Here is a 19,273-nt window from a genome sequence, read left to right as displayed (position 1 = left end):
TTAAAATTCTATTTTCACATACTTATTGTGTGCACTTATTATTTTGACTGTTTTCTGCTCCATATTTTGACATGTGACTATTGCTTCTGTAGACTTGGCAAACACGTTGTGCAGGCTCCTGCCCTTTATCATGACTGACATAGTTCAACAGCATGTTCTGACTCAACAAGGACAAATATCTGCACCTCTATGCGCAAGTGTGAAACATCTATAATTTTTAAGCTGAAGTTTTGTTTTTCTCATTTCAGTCTGAATCCAAACTTTACAATGGCTCTGATAAGGACATTTCTTCTTTGTCAAGCAAGCTCACAAAGAAGGAGTCGCTTAAGGTAAGTCTGTACTAAACTTGGGTGTGATAACAATCAGCGTCTGGATGGTGCAATGAGGTGCCTGTTATTTTATCCTATTTGAACCACACTCCTGTTTATTTTGATAGGATCCTGGGTCCCACTATGAAAACAGAAATGTTAGCAGTTCTGGACATTTTAGTCTATTGAATCTGCCAATAGGCTCCCACTTTGTCTCAAACTCTGCCCTTTCCAGGGAATATTGCCGGAAATAGAAATGTGACAAAAATGTAGGACAGCTGTGACCCAAGTGTAGTGGGGTGGGGAGGGGCAGAAGAGAGTCTAGGCGGGATTCATGGAACACGTTTTAAGTGGTTATGGGGCAAGTAGTTGGCCAAGTTGGGTTAATTGGCAAAAGAAGCGGGTCCCCCAGGATTTATTTCATTTTGTTCTCTTTGAGCAAAGCAGATTCAGTTTTGATGACACTATTCTGGGCACTTTGGGAGGCCTTTCTCGTATATATTCTAGAAAACTTGCAAGAGAGTTGGCCATTTACACTTTTTTATCATAATTCTTACTTTTAATAGAACTAGTGGTAGAGGTGACCCTCAGGTTTACCCCAAACATTTATTCAGTAGCTGAACAGAATGTTTTGTCAAATCAGTCACTCCTTCACACATTCACGGGAGGGATGCTTTGTGAGATAATGACCCAAAGTGTTCCTGGAGGATTCTATGTGATTACTGCGCCGGCCGTAACTGCGCCGACGAAAATGTCGATCAAATAGATCACTTTACCCACATCCCAGCCCGCATTCCCTTACCCGACCCACCCCACTTACCTTTGCGGTGCACACTTCTGTGTGCGCTAGCGACTCCCTGCTATCCCTGTGCCTCTGCCTACTTACGTGGGTCAGAGCTAACGCTGCAGGTTTTTTCTTTTTTTACTTTCTTGTACTCCGCTTACCACAATGGTAAGCGGGGGACACCCCCGCAACGCCTGCTCTGCTTGGATGCAGTAATGGGAGTTAGTATTTCATGCGCCCCCAAATTCGCAGTGACTGCGAGGGCGGACAAATGAGGGCGAAATTTTTTAACGTTTCTGTCCTGGAGTTGATGCGTTTATGTGAAGATGGGTGCACACCTTCGTAAGCAGTATGCAAAGGGGATGTATATTAATATCAAGAGTTCATAGCTACAAGAGCTATGTCCATCGAGGCAGATTTTTAAGAAACCCATAACTGTTGTAAAGAGTGATGAATGATGGTAATTTTCATATAGTGCTTTGTGCCACAATTTATCTACTTCAAACTGCTCCAGCAATGGCTTTTATAAGCCAGTTGGCCAATATTTCAACCCCCAGAGGAATGGATTCAAACTTGCACTATGCAAACTGGCCTGATGTCAGTGGGGATTACTTAAGCCGTGAGCTATCCACTCAGATATAATAAAGGTAAGGGTATGCCTGCCTACGATAGTTTACTACTCATTTGATGTAGGCCCAAGGCGCTTTCTCAACACAGACTTTAAAACATGTGTAGTATAAATGTTATATTCTAAATTTTCAACATCTTAGAAGATTTAATGTCACATTAACAAAAAATATTGTTAAACACTGTACAGGCCACATACAGGGTTTCATGGATAGATACACTATAAAGACACAAAAGTCGGTTTATACTGTTCACCTAAACAAATAATAAGTCAGACATAAAATGTAACTAACAAAACATTGAGAAATATAAATACAAACACCTTTACATTAGAGTGAAATGTAACTACTGTAAATTGATTTGTACTTTTGAAATTAGCCAATGAATTGTGGTTTTCTTAATTTACATGGCCCCCACCTACCTTTGGAAATGGAAGCGATTAACACAGGCAGGCTTAATTTTTCGAATTTTCTGAGCTTGCTTGTACCAAATGCATATGTTCACTGTTCTTCGGCAATGATCACTTCCTTAATGTGTAAACACTCATGAGTTATTGCAAAGGTGTGGAGCAGGTTGTTACTAGGAGTATTGAGTCCGGGGGTTGGAGGTGGGGGTGCAATCAAGGACGCCTCAATCTCTTACTAAAGGACTACAGAGTTCCTGGATACAAACTCCACTCAGTTGAAATAAAATATCTTTACTTTCAATTTCAGTACTTTTTTATGTTGATGGAAAAATGCCACTGTGGTGCTGTGGAGGATCTGCTTTCTTGTCCTTGTACATGTCAAATGTTGGTATATGTTTTGCTTTTTAACTCAATGTATTTCTTATTGAGAGATGTATTTGTGTCTATTTTGTTATTTTAGAACACTTGGTGCACTACAATCTGGGGAACATTTGTTTTGTTGTCATTGGCATAATTTTTGGGTGATTGTTAAAATCAACTAGAAAACCGAATTAAAACAATATCCTTTTTGTAAAGGAATTAAGGTGGCCCACCGTTCTGTCGACTGGTTATTTGTGACAAGTGCCATATGTGCAAAAGAAAACCTGAAAGCATTAAACATATGAAAGCACCTCGTCGATGGGTGGGAATCCAAGTGTTGCTGGACAGTTAATGAATATTCAGTGAGAGCACACGTCCATCGTGCGTCACTCCAATGAGGGCATTGTTACTCCCAGGCACTCTGTCACTTTTATTGCTTTAAAAATCTTCTACTACAACAACATTGACATTTTCTGCTTTTGTGAATGTTGTTTTGCAGGTTCAAAAGAAAAACTACCGGGAAGAGAAGAAGAGGGCCACAAAGGAATTACTCAGCACAATCACAGATCCATCCGTTATTGTTATGGCCGATTGGTTGAAGGTGAGCGAGCACATGTGGATTCTGAGTGAAGGCTTTTGCAGCTGCTCGCTGTTTACTAATGAGAACTGAACACTTAAAAAGCTGCTGTGTCCATGATTGTTTTCCTCGAGGCGACAAAGCTATTAATTGCACCCCAGTGCTCAAGGTTTGAATCCTGTGGGAAAGACTACCAGTAGCTGTTTTGCTCAGCAGCAGCCCTAGCCGCTTTGGTTTCTCTCTCTCTCTCTCTCTCTCTCTCTCTCTCTCTCTCTCTCTCTCTCTCTCTCTCTCTCTCTCTCTATATATATATATATATATATATCTATATATATATATGGTAAAATGAGATGTATACTAATAATATGCATATCTTACAGCAATCATGTGTGCCCCTCCATTTTACAACTGATTAAAGTGGATCATGTGCAGATGTATGTCTTATGTGCCAATCCAAATTGAAATCATGTGATTTCAAAATGAGGACTTACTGTGGATTCCAAGATGACTATGCGATGGAGGCTCTTAGTAATGGAAAACTACACAAAGCTCATCTGGTTTATTAGTGTAACCTGAACCTCTTACTTGAAATGTAACCCCTTTATTGCTAAGGGCATATATGTTTGTCCTAATTTACATAGAAATCATAGTCCTGCGCTGCTTGTACTTGTCTTTTGATGGTATGTAGCACACTTTGCTTTAGTGTGGCATGATGATTTTTGTTGGAAACAGAGAATACATTATAAAAACCAGTTAGCAAAAAGTTCTAATATGCTATATGGCAAGCTACTGTGTATACAAAAAATCAGTAGTGTCCCAGATGGCACAGAAATCACTCTGAGTCCTAAAGACACGGTTTTATTATGAGCCCAAGAGCAGTCCATCTCTTATCTTGTTTTGACCCTCCTCCCTAACACAGCATCTGTGACTCCTGGTTAGTACTCCCAAATGTTTGCCCCCCACTCCCTACTGTCTAATCACTGGCGTATGCTACAGGTGATTCCTTAAATGCCAATTATCTAAACTCCCTGAGAGGAATTCCTAACTGTCCTTACTCTAATTAAGGGTTTGTGTTCTAATATGCAATTGGGTTAGTGTCTTGCACTTACTTGATTGGATTCAGGCTGGTTCACTCACGCCCGCCTCTTACTATTACTTACTCCCACTTCACGTTACTCCTCCCACCAATTTTCAGCCCATGCAATGTTTTACTTCTAGTTCCCTCCTCCACGCTTTGATGTTACCTCTTCTCCCACTCCACTTTACTAAGCCTCTTTTCTGCTGCTATTACTCCTCCCCTCCTTCATACTACTATTTTCCATCCACACGACTAATCTCCCCCGCCGACTACTCTCCTCTTCCGACAACTACTATCCTCCTCCTGTTCTTGTCCTTCGACTACTCCCCTTCTCCCACCAATAACTCAAACATCCTCCTTTCACCCTGTACCATTCAATTCACATTCACTCCTTGCACTAATCAGTCTACACACTTGTTACGAAAACACCCACAATAACACTGCAGAACCACTTTCACGCCTAAACCAATACCTCACTTTCTCCACTAATCTACACAAGCTGCTGCTTCCTCCTGCAGGTATCTTGGTCTTTCTCCACCTCCTGACCTCACCCGAAAACCCCCACGCTTCCTGTTTAAATCTCCCACCCCTGTGAGGATTGGGCCACATTCCGCAGGTAATCTGGCCCGTTATTCCTCACTTGGGACATGTACATTCATAAAAAGGGGACTAAGCCCCACCCACTTTCTCCTCACAGACTTTGTGTTGGAGATGGTAGTGTAGAATGTTCTGTGTCCCAGTTTGTGTTGTGGGCTCTATTCCGGGTAAGTGTGGGGAATGCAGATCCCTTTTGCCTTTTTGTTCCTGGTGGGTTAGTGAGCTGTAACTGATTGTGTGGGTGCTGCCAGTCCTGTGATGGGCATCTCTGTGCTGGTCTCTTTCTCTCGTCTGCCGGCGTGCTGCAGCAGTTGGGTCTCTGTGGGGCTTTGGCTTCTCGTTGTGATTATTCTTCACCAATCTGCTTGAGTGCCACTGATGTTGATTCTCTTGCTTGGTCTTTGTTGGTGGGGTTCTGAATCAGACTGGCAGTTTCTGAAAGTGAGAAGAAACCCTGGCCCTTTAAGGGTCTTCAAACAAACGTTCTGGAACCAGGGAGGGTGTCCCTCTCTTCTGCTACCGTCCATCTCAGAGTAGTACCAGTTCTAGAGTCTTACATGATAGGCCTCCCACCTCGGGCTGTGAGAGGTTCCCATCCATCCCCTCTTGACAAGACCAGGTTACTGACTTTGCACAGTAGTTTGGCTTTCAGGTAGTCGGTGCAGTAAGTGTTTTTTTACTTTTGAAGAAGGTATACTCATACATCCTGTCCGCTTTCCTCCATCTTTGTGGGGTGTTCCACAACATCGGGACGGTACCAGAACATTTGGCAGTGAAAAATAGAGCTTCCCCTTTAAATGTATTATGGCGTGCGGGGGCGGCCTCAGGCGTGAGAATGCCCTGCTGATGCCCCGCCCTCTGACGCCTCACCTCAGTCCCTTTTTCCGCACAGACGGTGTCAGACCTGGCAGCCAGCGCAGAGACTCTTTTTTTAGCTTTCCGCTTGCTCCCTGTTTCGTTTTTTCAATCTTATTTGACTTCCCTTCGATGCCTCGCCCCCCCCGGTGCATGTCGGCTGCAGGAGGCTTCACAAGATGTTCTTCATGCGACAGCTCACCCCGACCTCGGACTCCGTGTACTCTGCCTTGAGTGTTTGGGGCCCGACCACTGCTGGGACGCATGTTTGGATTGCATCGCTCTCGGTCACAGGGCACTGACAAATCGCCTGGTGCGGTGGAGAGATATCTTCCACACTTATCCTGCGCCCCACCTTAAGGACTTTGTGTTCAGGACCTCTCTGCAAGACAGGTTAGGCCCTCTGTTCAGCACGGCTCTGGAGCGCAGCAACTCCTTCCCCGGGGTTCCCCGCGTTCATGTTCTGGCAGGCTTGAGACCTATAAGGCCACTGGCACCATAGCCGAGGGGCCCGGCACAGCTCTTTTACAGGAGGTTCTCTCTCTCTCTCTCTCTCTCTCTCTCTCTCTCTCTCTCTCTCTCTCTCTCTCTCTCTCTCTCTCTCTCTCTCTCTCTCTCTCTCTCTCTCTCTCTCTCTCTCTCTCTCTCATAGATGCAGGCAATGCAACTGGTTCTTCTTTCGGACAGGGGCTCCGGGTACTATTCCAGTATTTATGCAGTACCCAAGAACAACAAGGATGGCCTGACGGTTGTCCTGGACCTGTAATTTCTAAATCTCTTTACCGCTGGAACGCTTCAAGATGGTTACTCCAGCACACATAGCTGAATCTCTGTGTGCAGGGGACTGGATGTGTTCCCTGGACCTAAAGGATGTGTTCCCTGGACGTACCCATCAACCAACCGCATCAGAGTTTTCTGCTGTTCACGATTATGTCCTACCACTTCCAGTACAAGGTGCTGCCCTTCGGCCTGAACTCAGCCCCTCGTGTCTTCACGACATTGATGAATGCAGTGGCGGGCCTTCTCCGCTTGGAGGGCCATCATCTGTACCCTTATTTGGATGACTGGCTGGTGAGGGCGGGGTCACCTGAGGGTGTGTGGCACTCCTGCCAGAGACTGGCAGATATACTTCATCAACTTGGGTCTACCTCAACCTGAGGAAATCGGTTGCACCCAGCACAGACGCTGGTCTTCCTAGGGTGCATTGAGACACCACGGTTCAGCTGGTGTTCCCTACGCCCGAGAGGCTCCTGTCCCTGCACAAGGCGGTGGGGCATTTCTGGCCAACTCAACCACCTCGGTATGGTGGTTCCAGCATATTCTGGGCCTGATGGTCTCCTGCATTCTCACTGTACAGCACACCCGCCTCAAGATGAGGTGCCTCCAGCTCCACCTGGCGGTCATTTGGGATCAGGAGACGGGGTCTCCGTCGGACAGGATCCCAATACCACTGCTCCTTCTGCCCAACGGCCGTTGGTGGATGATGGATGGCAATGTTTCAGTGGGAGCCCCTTTCACCCTACCGGATCCTACCCTGGTGGTGACTACAGACTCCCCTCATTTGCAGGGGCTACTATGGAGAGCTACAAGATTCATGGAGCATGGTCCAGGTCAGCCGTCCTGCATATCAATCTGATTGAGCTCAGGGCAGTGCCCCGGGCCCTCAAGGTGTTTTTACCCCTCCTCCGGGACAGGCCTGGTCTGGTCAGGATGGACAATTATACTGTGATTTTTACCTGAGCAAGCAGGGTGGCACCTGCCCCATACCCCCTGCCCACCCATCCCCCTGACCTCCTGCATAGATGCGGCATAGATCCGGGAATGGGGCCTGATGCAGGGGGTCTGGATTTCAGCAGTCCATCTCCCGGGGGACAGCAATGCAGAAGTGGACCAGCTTAGCCGCTTGCGGTTCAACACCTACGAGTGGGAGTTGCACAACAACTCCTTGTTGCCCCTGTTCCAGCGTCCAGGGTTCACAGACCTGGATTTGTTTGCCTCCCCACTGAATTACAAGTGCACCCAGTTTGCTTCATGGGCAGGAAAGGGTCCGGGGTCTCTGGGAGATGCCTTCCAGATCTGTTGGCACAGATGCTGGTGTTATGCGTTCCCGCCCACCCCTCTGCTTCAACAGACCGTCTGCAAGTTTCGGGCTTTGGTGGGTTGCAGCCTCATCCTGATTGCCCCCCACTGGCCGTCGAGACCCTGGTTTTTGGATCTGTTGCAGTTGTGCTCCCAGGGACCCATCTACCTTCCGATTTCCAGCAGGGGATTCCTGATGCAGCAGGACGGGGCAGTGGGACATACGGACCCAGCCAAGCTGGCACTGGCGGACTGATTCCTGACCAGCTCAGGCTTCAACATGCTCAATTCTCAGATAACTGGATCATCTTTCAGCAGGCCGGGAGACCCTCGACTTGGTCCCAGTATACGAGTAAATAGACTAGGTTGTACCCTTGGGCTCGTGACAAGGGTCTGGACCCTGTCACCTGTCCTCTGGATTACATTTTGGCTTTTTCAACACACCTAGCTTGCTAGAGTTCAGGAGGATACTTGCTGCACTTATTTGGAGGCCATTGTGGTTTACAAGAATTCCCCAGAGCATGTGTTTTCCCTGGCAAACCCGGTGGTTAAGGCCCACCTTAAGGGGTTGTCTATGCTTTTTCCCACCGTTGCGCACCTATTCTGGGACCTCAATGTGGTTCTTGCAGCTTTTGCAGCGCAAGCCTTTTGAGCCAATGGCCTCTGTAGACATCTGCTTGGTGACACTGTAGATAGTTTTACTGGTAGCGGTCACCTCTGCTTGCAAGGTTAGTGAGCAGCAGGCGTTGTCTTTGTACGAGCCCTTCACCACATTTCACAAAGACCAGGTCATCTTGCGCACTCACCCACACTTCTTACCCAAGGTGGTCTCTCCATTTCATCTGCCTGGCTGTGTTCTTCCCGAACCCGCAGTCCGAGGCAGAGCGGGCCATGCACTCTTTGGACCACTGGAGGTTTCTCACGTTTTACCTCAAAAAAATCCTTCAGGAAGTCGAAGGCAGCGTTTGTGACTTTTGGGGGCTCCTCTCCCGGCTCTCAGGCTTCCAAGGTGTCCATCGCCCGATGGATGGTTCAGGCCATTTAGGAGGCATGCACGGCCAGGGCAAACCTCTTCCTGCAGGGATTCATGCTCATGTGGTGAGAGTCAAGGCCACGGCCGTTGCGTTTCCGAAACATGCTTCTTGGGATGTCATCAGCAAGGCGGCTACTTGGGCCACTCCGTCGGCCTTCTGGAGGCTCTACTCCCTGGACACCAGCTCCAGACTCGATGCCAAGTTTGGTCAGGCGGTTCTCAAGATCTTTTTTGCTTCGTCCTAGACATGTGGCAGGTTGTCACAGCGCCACCCTATCGTCTTGCATAATGATATCACCCACAAGGATGGAGGAAAGGGGACGGGACGTGCGAGAATTTAAAGTTACTCACTGCAGCGTAGTGTGTTTGGTGGAGTTGGTGGGAAAGGAGCCTTCCCGAGTTCCCAGCATTTTCATCACTGGAGCCTGCCTATTCCCAGGCCTCTTCCTGCTTCTATTAACTGGGACTCAGCTGCTGCCTCAAAAACACAGTGCATGCGCGGAGCGCAGCGCGGTGTGTTTGGTGTTTGTGCTTGTGGACGCGTAGAGTGTGGCAGTACACTGGAGTCGAAGCAGGGTAATCACCATTTTGCTTGTCCGTCTTGTGTTTTCGTCTGACTTCGATGAATTTCTTCCACGGCTCTAATGTGCATCTGCTGTAGATAATACTGTGCCTCCTAAACACACTGTGATCTACGAGCTGCGGCGTGCTCCCCTTGTGTCTTTTGCAGCAGTACTGTGGAACGTTCTGCAACAGGAAAGCCTTATACCACCTATGACATAATTGGAACTTTGATTTAGGAACGTTCGCGTTAGAACTTTCCCTTGCACTATGTGGGACATTCAACGCAACATGGAATTGAGTCAACCTGACTTCTTTTGTGCTGCTAAACAACTGATATACTGTCACATTGCTATTACTAGGGCGACTGTGGGTAAATCGCCTTTGAGCCTGGTAAAATACTAACATAGACTGCTTTGCTGTATTGCCTCATACACCTAATATTATATTCACTGAGTGAAGTTGAGCCCTTTTCCTATTCTATTAATTGATACACACGTGTTGTTGGCAATAGAGTGACTGCAGGATTGTACCTTTGAGCCCTATTTGTTACATACGTGTTGCTGGCAATAGAGTGACTGCACGGATTGTACCTTTGACCCCTATTTGCTACGAAAATAACAGCTAACTGAAGAGACTGCTGCTCCACAACACACATGTTGTACATGGGAGTGACTGTGGACCTGTAGGTTTTTGAACTCTCAGAACTGGTGGTTCCCTGTCCTCGTCTTTGCCACTCCTCAAACTGCCATATACTGTGTGTGCTATCATATTGTAGGGACATTTTCTATGTAGGAAGGCATATCACTTGTATTACTGGCATATTGTGGAGGTAACTGCGGGATGTTGTGCCTTTGAGTCTCTCCACGATTTATCTCAACCTACAATTCGACTTTGATTACATTGTTTGAGTTAGGTTACTATTGTGTCGTATCGAGGCATAACCTTGTTCTCCTTTCAACTTAGACAGTGTATATACTTGGTCTTGAGCACTAACAACTCATAGGTAGCCGAGGTTTAGTGCAGGCTACTGGCACTATATGATCATAGTGCTGTTCTGTTGGTGACAATTATTTTTGTAATAAGAGCCAAATATTAGGTGATACTTTACCTCTTGTACATTGCTGTATCACTAATTCTGATTGTGGAAAGAACGACACGTTTGGTGTGCAATTTTGATTAACCTTGGTTACTGCTAAAATAGAAAGATATATTCAGTGTTTTTGCTGGATATTAAACTTGTAGTATGTCGTCTGGGTTACGCAGTGGCAGATTGCTGACTGAATGTCCCTCCAAAGCAACGAAAATGGTAAGTGGAAAGGATATTAAATCCAAAAAAATGCACATTGGCATTAAGGATGGTACTGCAGTTGAGACTGTCTCCTCACTTGTATTAGGTGATGTCAAAACACATGCTTCTTGTCCACCTAATCCTAAACCATATGCCATGACGTTGCTTTTGCATATGCAAAATCCTGTAACATTCAAAATATTTTGCCCAGTGTACAATCTTTACCGACTTCTCCTAATAATCAAAAAGAGAGGGTGCAGTACTATAGGAAAAGCTTTCTGAGCATGAGAGAATGTGATGAATGTGTGCAGATGGATGACAGAAAACGTGTCCGAGAACGCACCATCACACATTTCCATTCTGGTGCTGGCTGTTTTAATTGAACTCGAAAAACAAATTAAATTATCTGATGGGCCCTCTTCTCCTGTCACTGCCCCGATAGGGTGCATCTCTATGGTACACCTACATACTCGGGAACAAGTATCCCCAATAAGACCATTGAATGAGTCTTACCTAGAAGACAAAACCCCGAAAACAGAACATAATCCCACACTAAATGCTTCTGAGACGAATGATTATAAACACACTACAAATAAAACATCTTCAGGGGGGATAAATAAGGAGTGCCGCCCTAATCTTCCTAATGGCGAACTCATACCTCCATTGGGAGCAGTATTCTCCAATCCCTCGGAGCACTGAACAATCTTGAGGCATCATACCCGGTGTTGTCTAGAATTCTAAATTTACTGGATAGGGGACACGATTGTACACATTACGAACTCGGAGATTTGAAAGCATTTCAAATAGAAATACTAACCAAATTAAACAAATTGGAAGGTTACATTTTTGCAGAAAATTATGAACGTGAAGGAGGTTGTAAATCACAACTACAAATGAGGTACCATGCCACTGCAGATGTATTTTCTCAAACCGATACCGATAATTCAAAGGAGAAACAGCCTGATATTCAAGTGGCCTGTCCCCCCTCCTATAGCTTTCCTCAATCTTTTGCGCAAACTGTAGCACACAAGATCTAGGGAAATAATCAAAATCTTAACACATGCACAATTATGTCACATGGTAACCTCCAATGCTGAGAAAATAGATCAACTTCTATTTTTCATGCAGAACAATGTGTTGGAGCGAGATAGGCTTACCAACGACGAGATGGAAAACAATCCATCTGTGGAAACTGTGCATCCAGAAAGCCCATCGTTATTAACAACTTTGATTGATCGAAAAATCATCAGTCCCCAAGAAGGAACATGATGAGGAAGTGCATTCGAAACCAAGGCTACAACCCTTTTCCTCAAGGAAACAAAAACGCTTATATTTACGAGCAATTAAAAGAATAACGATCGCCTAATAGCTCAAAAAGATGTAAACCTTAAAACAAAAAAACTTAACAAAAAAAATATGAACAGTGGACAAGAATCTAGCAGAAGATCATCTCAGCACGACAAGGAATCAGTGTTAGAACAGGGATCTCTGCAGTCATGCCATGGTGACCATGGTATCAACTTGGCGGAACTCTCTGCGAAGAGTAAAGCAGTCCTCCAACTGGATTATGAGGTAAAACTAAAATCGCCCCTAAATGCTAAGCCATTGGTGCAGTTGGTTAAGAATGACACTGGCTGTATCAGCTTGCCAGCTTCAAAAACACAAATAAAAGTGGAAAACGAATTACTCTTTAAAAAAAAAAAAAAAAATTCAAAAAAAAAATATATGAATGTACCTCCTCATTGACAACTCCCCAACAATCAGTTATCAATGTACTACAAACCTATCGGAAATAAAAAAACTAATTTAGGTAGATAATTAGGACGCAAGGAAAAACCATAACACCTAACACTGAGGGTTCCACCGCAGCAGTGTTGGCGCAAGGCAATCCTGTAGGTACCTCTGCAGTGCAAACTAATATATCCTTGAGTGCATCTTCCTCTTGTCTGCCCCCTACGGGTGTGACGGCTGAGAGCTTAAAGCACCAAAATGAGCTGAAAAGCCTGCATCCAAAACTCTCAATCCAAATTCTCACGAGGCTCAGGTGTGCACTATCTCTTACAGCGGGATCCCAGGTAATTCCCCTTTACTTAAAACAAAGGAATTAAAGACGAGAAAGGAGGCTGTTTCCACGGCACAAGCTTCCATTATTATAGGATGGTTTAGTGATCCAGAAATTAATGGTAACAAGAGACTAAATAGATCATTTATGCTTCAAGCCTTTAAAAAGATTCCTGCCTTAAGAACATTATCCACAAATGACATTGAGTGGATTACCTTACCATTGTTTAATAACTATCGAATGGTACTTCAAGTTCAGTTATTAATAATAGCGGAACTTATCTGGAATCACACTACAGAATTCAAAATGATTGGCCTATCATTGCATCCTTTTGAGGCAATTGAAGAAGCAATTATCTTTAATGAAACCCCCTTGGAAACACTAAAATCTTTACATGAGTTGTCTGGGGGCGAAACATTGGTCATTACCCCTGAAACAGCTGTACTAGCGCAACTTGCTGCTTTGTCCCCGACTACCAAGGACTGGTCATGGCTAACAGCATTGGTGGGAAACCTTCAGGGTACGTCAAATTCGCCTGCAACATAGTAGCAAGTCTTCATTGAGAGTGGTTTCCTGGAACTCATGTGGATTTAAAAATCTTTCTTCTTGGAGCAACCTTTGTTCTCCGCATGAGTTTGTGGATATTATGCTATGTCAGGAAACAATGTGCACCTACCCATTCCAACTAAAGGGTTTTGCTGCAATCCACATGGTTGCACAACGTGGCTTGCAGGGTAGACCATATGGTGGGTTAGCAATACTCTTTAACACTAATTTGTTATTGTACACACTCAGTGTATAGTTCGTATTCCTTCTTGGCGACAGTGATAGCATTTAGTGGGACTATAAAAGATGTATGCTTATTTATAGTGTTATATCATAATCCAACTCAGATACACATTGATTCTATTTTTATTGGAATTGCTGCTATGTTTGAGGAAGTATTCATTGTATGGCCTAACTGTAGAGTTCTTCTGGGAAGCGATTTCAATGCAGAATGTTTAAGTTCTAATAGCAAGGACTTACATACTGACAACCCTGTAAAATGCTTGTCAACGAGACAAAGAGGGCGACAATGGAGCGACTTCCTTGCCACGTGGGATATATTTTTTATTGCCTTCCAGGACAAGGGTCAGGTTATCACATGGCATCATGATCACAAGCAGTCCTCTATCGATTTTTTTGCGGTATCCTTGAATCTAATGTATGATTGTGGTGAAACTGTTGTGAGCCCTTCCGAATCAAGTAACCATGCAATTTTACAATGAACAATGAAGGCTGCGAGCGTACAAATGAAATTTTATTACACCCACTCCCTAATAATTGATGATCGCCCAGGTATGTCCCTAAGGTGGTGTGTCTATATGTGCGATAAATTGAACTCATTAATTGATAATGAAATGCAAACCATTCTACACAAAAGCTTTCTAAATACACCTTTTCAGTTGACTATAATCCAAATATCTAGGATTATATGGTCTGCAATTGAAAAATTGTCAAAATCACAACGGGCCATGCTTGAAACCAAGCATGTGCACCCTCACAGCAATTTAACTAAATTGGCCAAGGCAGAAAAACATGCTAAAATGAGACACCTTAAAAGGTCTCTTCCAACGGAAGATGAATTTCTACGAATTAAGAAAATTATTTGTAATCACTATAGAAACATATGCAAACATTACAGGGTACAAATTCATCATACAAACAATCAGGCGATGATACGCAATCTGTGTCGCAATGATAGACGCTCCACCTGGGCCTTGTTACGCTCTAAGGAACAAACATCCATTACAAATCGGACCTTGAATATTACTGCAGACACCTAGACCCTATTCTTTGGGCAAAAATGTGCTCTGCGGGAGAGATTTCGACCCTCTCTCTCCAAATATACGATCATGGAAGATATTAAGTTCACTGGTTGGTCAATATTAGAAATTACCACAACCATTAGGACTTTAAAAAACTCCAAAGCTCCCAGGCCTGACTCAATTCCACCTTGTGTACTTAAGAGGAATCCTTGTCTATGGGCAGCATTGTTAAAAACACAGTTTGATTATGTCTTACAAACTTTATCCATTCCCTTGTCATGGGTGCAATCAATTGGGGTGCTCATTTTCAAAAAGGGTCCAAAGAAAGATCCTGCAAACTATAGGCCTATTGCCTTAATTGATGCAGGTGAAAAGGTTTTCGCAATTCTGTTGCTTCAGGATTTGCACATGTATATTCGATTACACAACACATTATCTAGATTCCAAATTGGTTTTCGCGCTCAGCTTGGAACCACACTAAATGCATCCATTGTGGCCCATTTGCTAGTGAAAACAAAAACTCCCAACTCAGGACCAATCTATTTGGCATCTGTCGATTTGTCGGCTGCCTTTGACGGTGTGATCCGTCGATTACTTTGGTCAAAGTTGGAACGCCTGGGGTACCATCTCATTTTATTGCCCTGATTGCAAAGTTACATCATAACACCTCTTATCTGGTAAGGATAAACACATCAGGTGCAACTACCTTACCAATTCTCACAGAGGTTGGGGTGAAGCAAGGTTGTAATTTAGCTCCAACCCTCTTCAACCTCTACCTCTGTGAGATTGATGAGATTTGGGAAAAGGAGATTTCTTATCCGGCAAGGCTGGGCCACTTAAAAATCCAATGGCTCGCTTTTGCTGATGATATTTTAATCTTCGATCGCACACCCTATGGACTGCAAAGAAAGCTGAACATATTTGCAGACTACATATATAATCACAACTTACAGTGCAATGTGCAAACATCAGGAATTTTTACTTTTCAGAATTTAAAACACAAAGATAGATCGACATCATGGACTATCAACTGCACTTCTATCGCAAAGGCCATTTCCCTAAAATATCTGGGATATGATATCATTGATTCAAATTCCTTATCTATGTGGAAGAATGGGCTAAACAACAAGGTTCCCGCTTTGGTTACCCAAATGCGGATGGTATATGCAAAATTTTGTAAATTCTCAATGGTCTCATTATTTGAATTTTATATGCTCAAGGTGGAAGTGATAATCCTCTATGGACTGGATGTTTGTCTACTAAACATAGATGGTGTCTGTGACCAGATTCAGGGTGCCTTGTGGAAGCGCACGCTGTGCCTGGCCCAGTCACTACCTAACGCAGTACTCCATCAGGAACTGGGACTTCTAGCGTTAACTACCAAATTTCATTGGCGGCGGATGGCGAATTTGGCAAAGATGTTATTTCCTCTTCCTAACTCATTATACCAGGATTTCCGAAACAAATGTTAAACGAATAAAAATCCACCTTCAGTAATAAAATTCCATGATTCTTTAAAAAAACTCTTAGAAGATTGTGAGCTCTGTCCAGCGGATTTAGAATATCGCCTCCTACATGTAAAAAAACAAATATTTGAAAATGACTGGCTAAAAACCCTAGAACTGATGTCCACAAAGAAATTGTATACGGAAGCTGCTACATTCGCAGCCAAAAGAATACCCCGTCACATGTATCTGACGAAATTCCCGTGTTCATGCTTGAGGGATATCTATTTAAGATTTAAGCTAAATCAACTACACACTTTGGAAAGAACTATAAGATGGGGGAATTCTTTGTTCACTGAGGGCAATATGCGGTGCCGCTTCTGCCACAATCGAGCTCAAAACGAAACGCTAAAACATCTTGTAATCTATTGCCAATATTTTGACACCAGGCGGGTTGCTCTTCTGGGTTGGAACCCAAAATGTGTATCAGCATCTGAAAGGGAATGGTGTTGGTGTGTTTTCATGACCGCAATTGTGAGTGCCATTGGAACAAAGCTACATTCTAAAAGAATACGATCTACCTCTAACTGTTTCAGAGTGACGTTATTTGTGATCACGTAACCTTCGATGTGAAATTAATTAATTAATATAATCTGTGCTGGGAACACATTTTATTATAGGTGCTAAAACATAAATCACAATGCAAGATAAATATGTGCATTGATTTGAAAGGATGTTGTTAGGAAATGGTTTGAATACCAAAATGTACCTATTTTAAGTCATTGTGAGTTATATGAAAACTTGTAAAACTACACATGTTGTAAAAGTTTGTTGAACAAACTAATAAACAACTTATTCATAAACAAACAGTTACTCACTGTAGTGACTAGAGTCCTCGTAGTCCATAGTTCCCTTTCCTCCATACGTCTCACTCACCTTCCCCCGCTAGTATGCCAAGGGGCTAATATGTTCTGAGAATAGCCAGAATAGTTCCCACGCCCAAGGCCGTGCCCTGCACGCTGTACTAAATTTAAAGGGGAAGCTAATTTTTTTGCTGCCAAAGTTTCCGGTACCCTTCCCATGTTGGGGGACGCCCCACAACGATGGAGGAGAAGGGACTATGGACTATGAGTACTCTAGTCACTACGGTGAGTAACTTTAATTTCTTATACAAATTTCTTTTGTGAAAGAATGCAATCAGTGGTGGGAGGTTTTAAGATCTGCTGTTGGGAAAGACGAGTTGAGAAAGGGAAAACAAGGGATGGACATTAATGAGTTTTGCACATACCTAAAGGGAATTAACTATCGAGGTATCAAAATGAAATACAGACGTGGTGTGATGCCAGAGGGAGGGAATATACCCTGGTGAAAAGGGAAGCACTTAAGAGCAATCGGTTCATGATGCAGAGCTTTGTTAAAATTTTCTGTAAATATATGTCAAAATCAGCCGCTCTTTGGTAAGCAAATGTACCAAACCAACCTAGAAATGATTATGAATGGTTACAGTCCTATGTCTCTTTTGATGATAGTGTTGAGGGAGAGTTCTCCTGACATGTTCTTCTTTGTCTTTGTCAAATCTGAAACGAGGAAGATCACTAATGATGTTCTCTTCACACTTGATACTTCTATCCCAACTCTTGAGACAAGGGAGATTACTCCAGAGGCTTTCTTTCATTTCAATACTCTTGATACAGTTAGTGAGACGAACGAGATTACTCACAATATTTTCTTCCCATTTGGTACTTCTGGCACAAGTACTGAGACGAGAGAGATTACTCCCAATGCCCTCTTTACCTTCAGTACTTTTGAGGCAATTACTGAGACGTGGGAGATTACTCCTGATGCCTTCTTTATAATCGGCCGTTGATCCTTCTTGCTCGGTGCTCGATCGTCGGCTCCGGACATGTCAGGTACATACCTCGGTTCCTTTTTTCCATGCCCTTGACACGCTGCTGTGAGGAACATGACCCTAGTCTTTTATTTTGTCGAAATTTTTTAAATTCTTCTAAAAATTCTCAACAGCGATGTCTGCTCCCCGGATTTCGGGCTTTAAAAGGTGCACCGACTGCCATTCCAAAATGTCGATAACCGACCCCCATGGCATTTGTCTGTGGTGTCTGGGGAAGGATCACGACACAGAGTGATGTGCGTTGTGCTGCTAAATGCATTAGAGGTCCTTGAGCGAGCAGGCTGCCAAACTTGCTTTGGGCCGACTGTCTCCAAAATCCCAAGACTGGAGGTCCCACCCCCAAAAAGGAGAAGGAAAAGCATTGATGGAAGCCCAAGAAGCGGTCACACTCCAGGAGACACGCTTCCTCGTCGTCTTTGCATAAGAAGAAGCTCCACCGTCATCAGCACGACTCCAGCTCGTCGTTGTCTGAGAAATGTAAGCCATCAGCTGGGTCAACCACTCGAGAGGAGTGTGGAGATTTCAAGAACCAGACGCTGGCTATGTTTAAAATGTAGGCTGTTGAAGTTGCGGGTGCAGCCCTCGAACAGCAAGCCTCAGCAGCAGCAGCCGTGCTCAACACTCTCGTCCCCTCATGCACCAAAATGTCAACGTCAGAGAGCCTTCTAGCTCGATACCGAAAAAGGCAGAGAAAGCCCTCGACACCTGTTCCTTCCAGAGGTCATCGAGACGCTGACATACTCCTACGTCCCATCCCCTTTCCTCCATACTGCATGGGCATCTCTCGTTTGGGACGGGAGACGGAACCTTTTTCACCAGAAAAAAACTGCTCTCCAGCATGGGGTCTGGCATGGATTCACATGCTCATGAATATTCCCCGTCATCAGGCTGGGAATCCTCGGTAAAGAAAAAATCAGTATCAGTTTTGTTTCTGATCTGTCTTAGTAACCAATCACTGATCTCTGCGTCATACGGACCACAGCCAATGACTGCCCTCTACCTAAGCCCCACCTCTGGCAGCCATCTTCAGATTTTTACCGCACGTTCAAGTGTTGGGATCCTCGTGCTATTGCTCTCGAGCGTTAGTGCTATTTTTCACGTTTTTTCTCCGAAAAATTTCTCTTTTTTCGGTCAAAAGAGCCTCAAGCTCCACCGTTTCTTCATCCGATCAACGGAGACCCGTGTCGGATTTGTCTACGCCCCTCAAGGGTGAAGATTTCATCGAGCCACGCTTTTGGAGGACTCCAGAAGTTTCTCAGGCCCATCTCGAACATGGCCCAGGAGAAGGGAAGCTCGACGCCCGGAAAGCTGTTCAGGGTCTGCCCTGGATGCCAGCTTCAGAATGTCTTTAAGGAGGACGAACACTCCCTTTGCCTTTACTGCCTACATGAGGACAAGACGCACGTGGAGAAGGACTGCGCGTTTTGCGGCAATATGTCGGAGCGGACCATGAGGGACCGCTATCAATGTCTCGCCAACTGGGTGGAAGGAAA

At 44.4% G+C, this 19,273-nt stretch overlaps 1 protein-coding gene across 5 annotated transcripts in view; it reads left to right on the top strand.

Moving 5' to 3' along the window:
- The window catches only part of OSBPL8 (oxysterol binding protein like 8), a 2,810,514-nt gene that overhangs the window by 1,454,240 nt on the left and 1,337,001 nt on the right, over positions 1–19,273 (top strand). For all 5 annotated transcript variants that reach the window (XM_069629380.1, XM_069629377.1, XM_069629378.1 and 2 more), the window contains 2 exons: positions 249–329; positions 2,985–3,086. In XM_069629380.1, coding sequence (XP_069485481.1) covers positions 249–329; positions 2,985–3,086 — 183 coding nt within the window. The remainder of the gene's footprint in view (positions 1–248; positions 330–2,984; positions 3,087–19,273) is intronic.

Source organism: Ambystoma mexicanum, chromosome 12 (genome assembly GCF_040938575.1).
Source record: "Ambystoma mexicanum isolate Mex_15411 chromosome 12, UKY_AmexF1_1, whole genome shotgun sequence".
NCBI classification, from domain to species: Eukaryota; Metazoa; Chordata; class Amphibia; order Caudata; family Ambystomatidae; genus Ambystoma; species Ambystoma mexicanum.
This window is presented reverse-complemented; position numbering and strand designations above follow the sequence as displayed.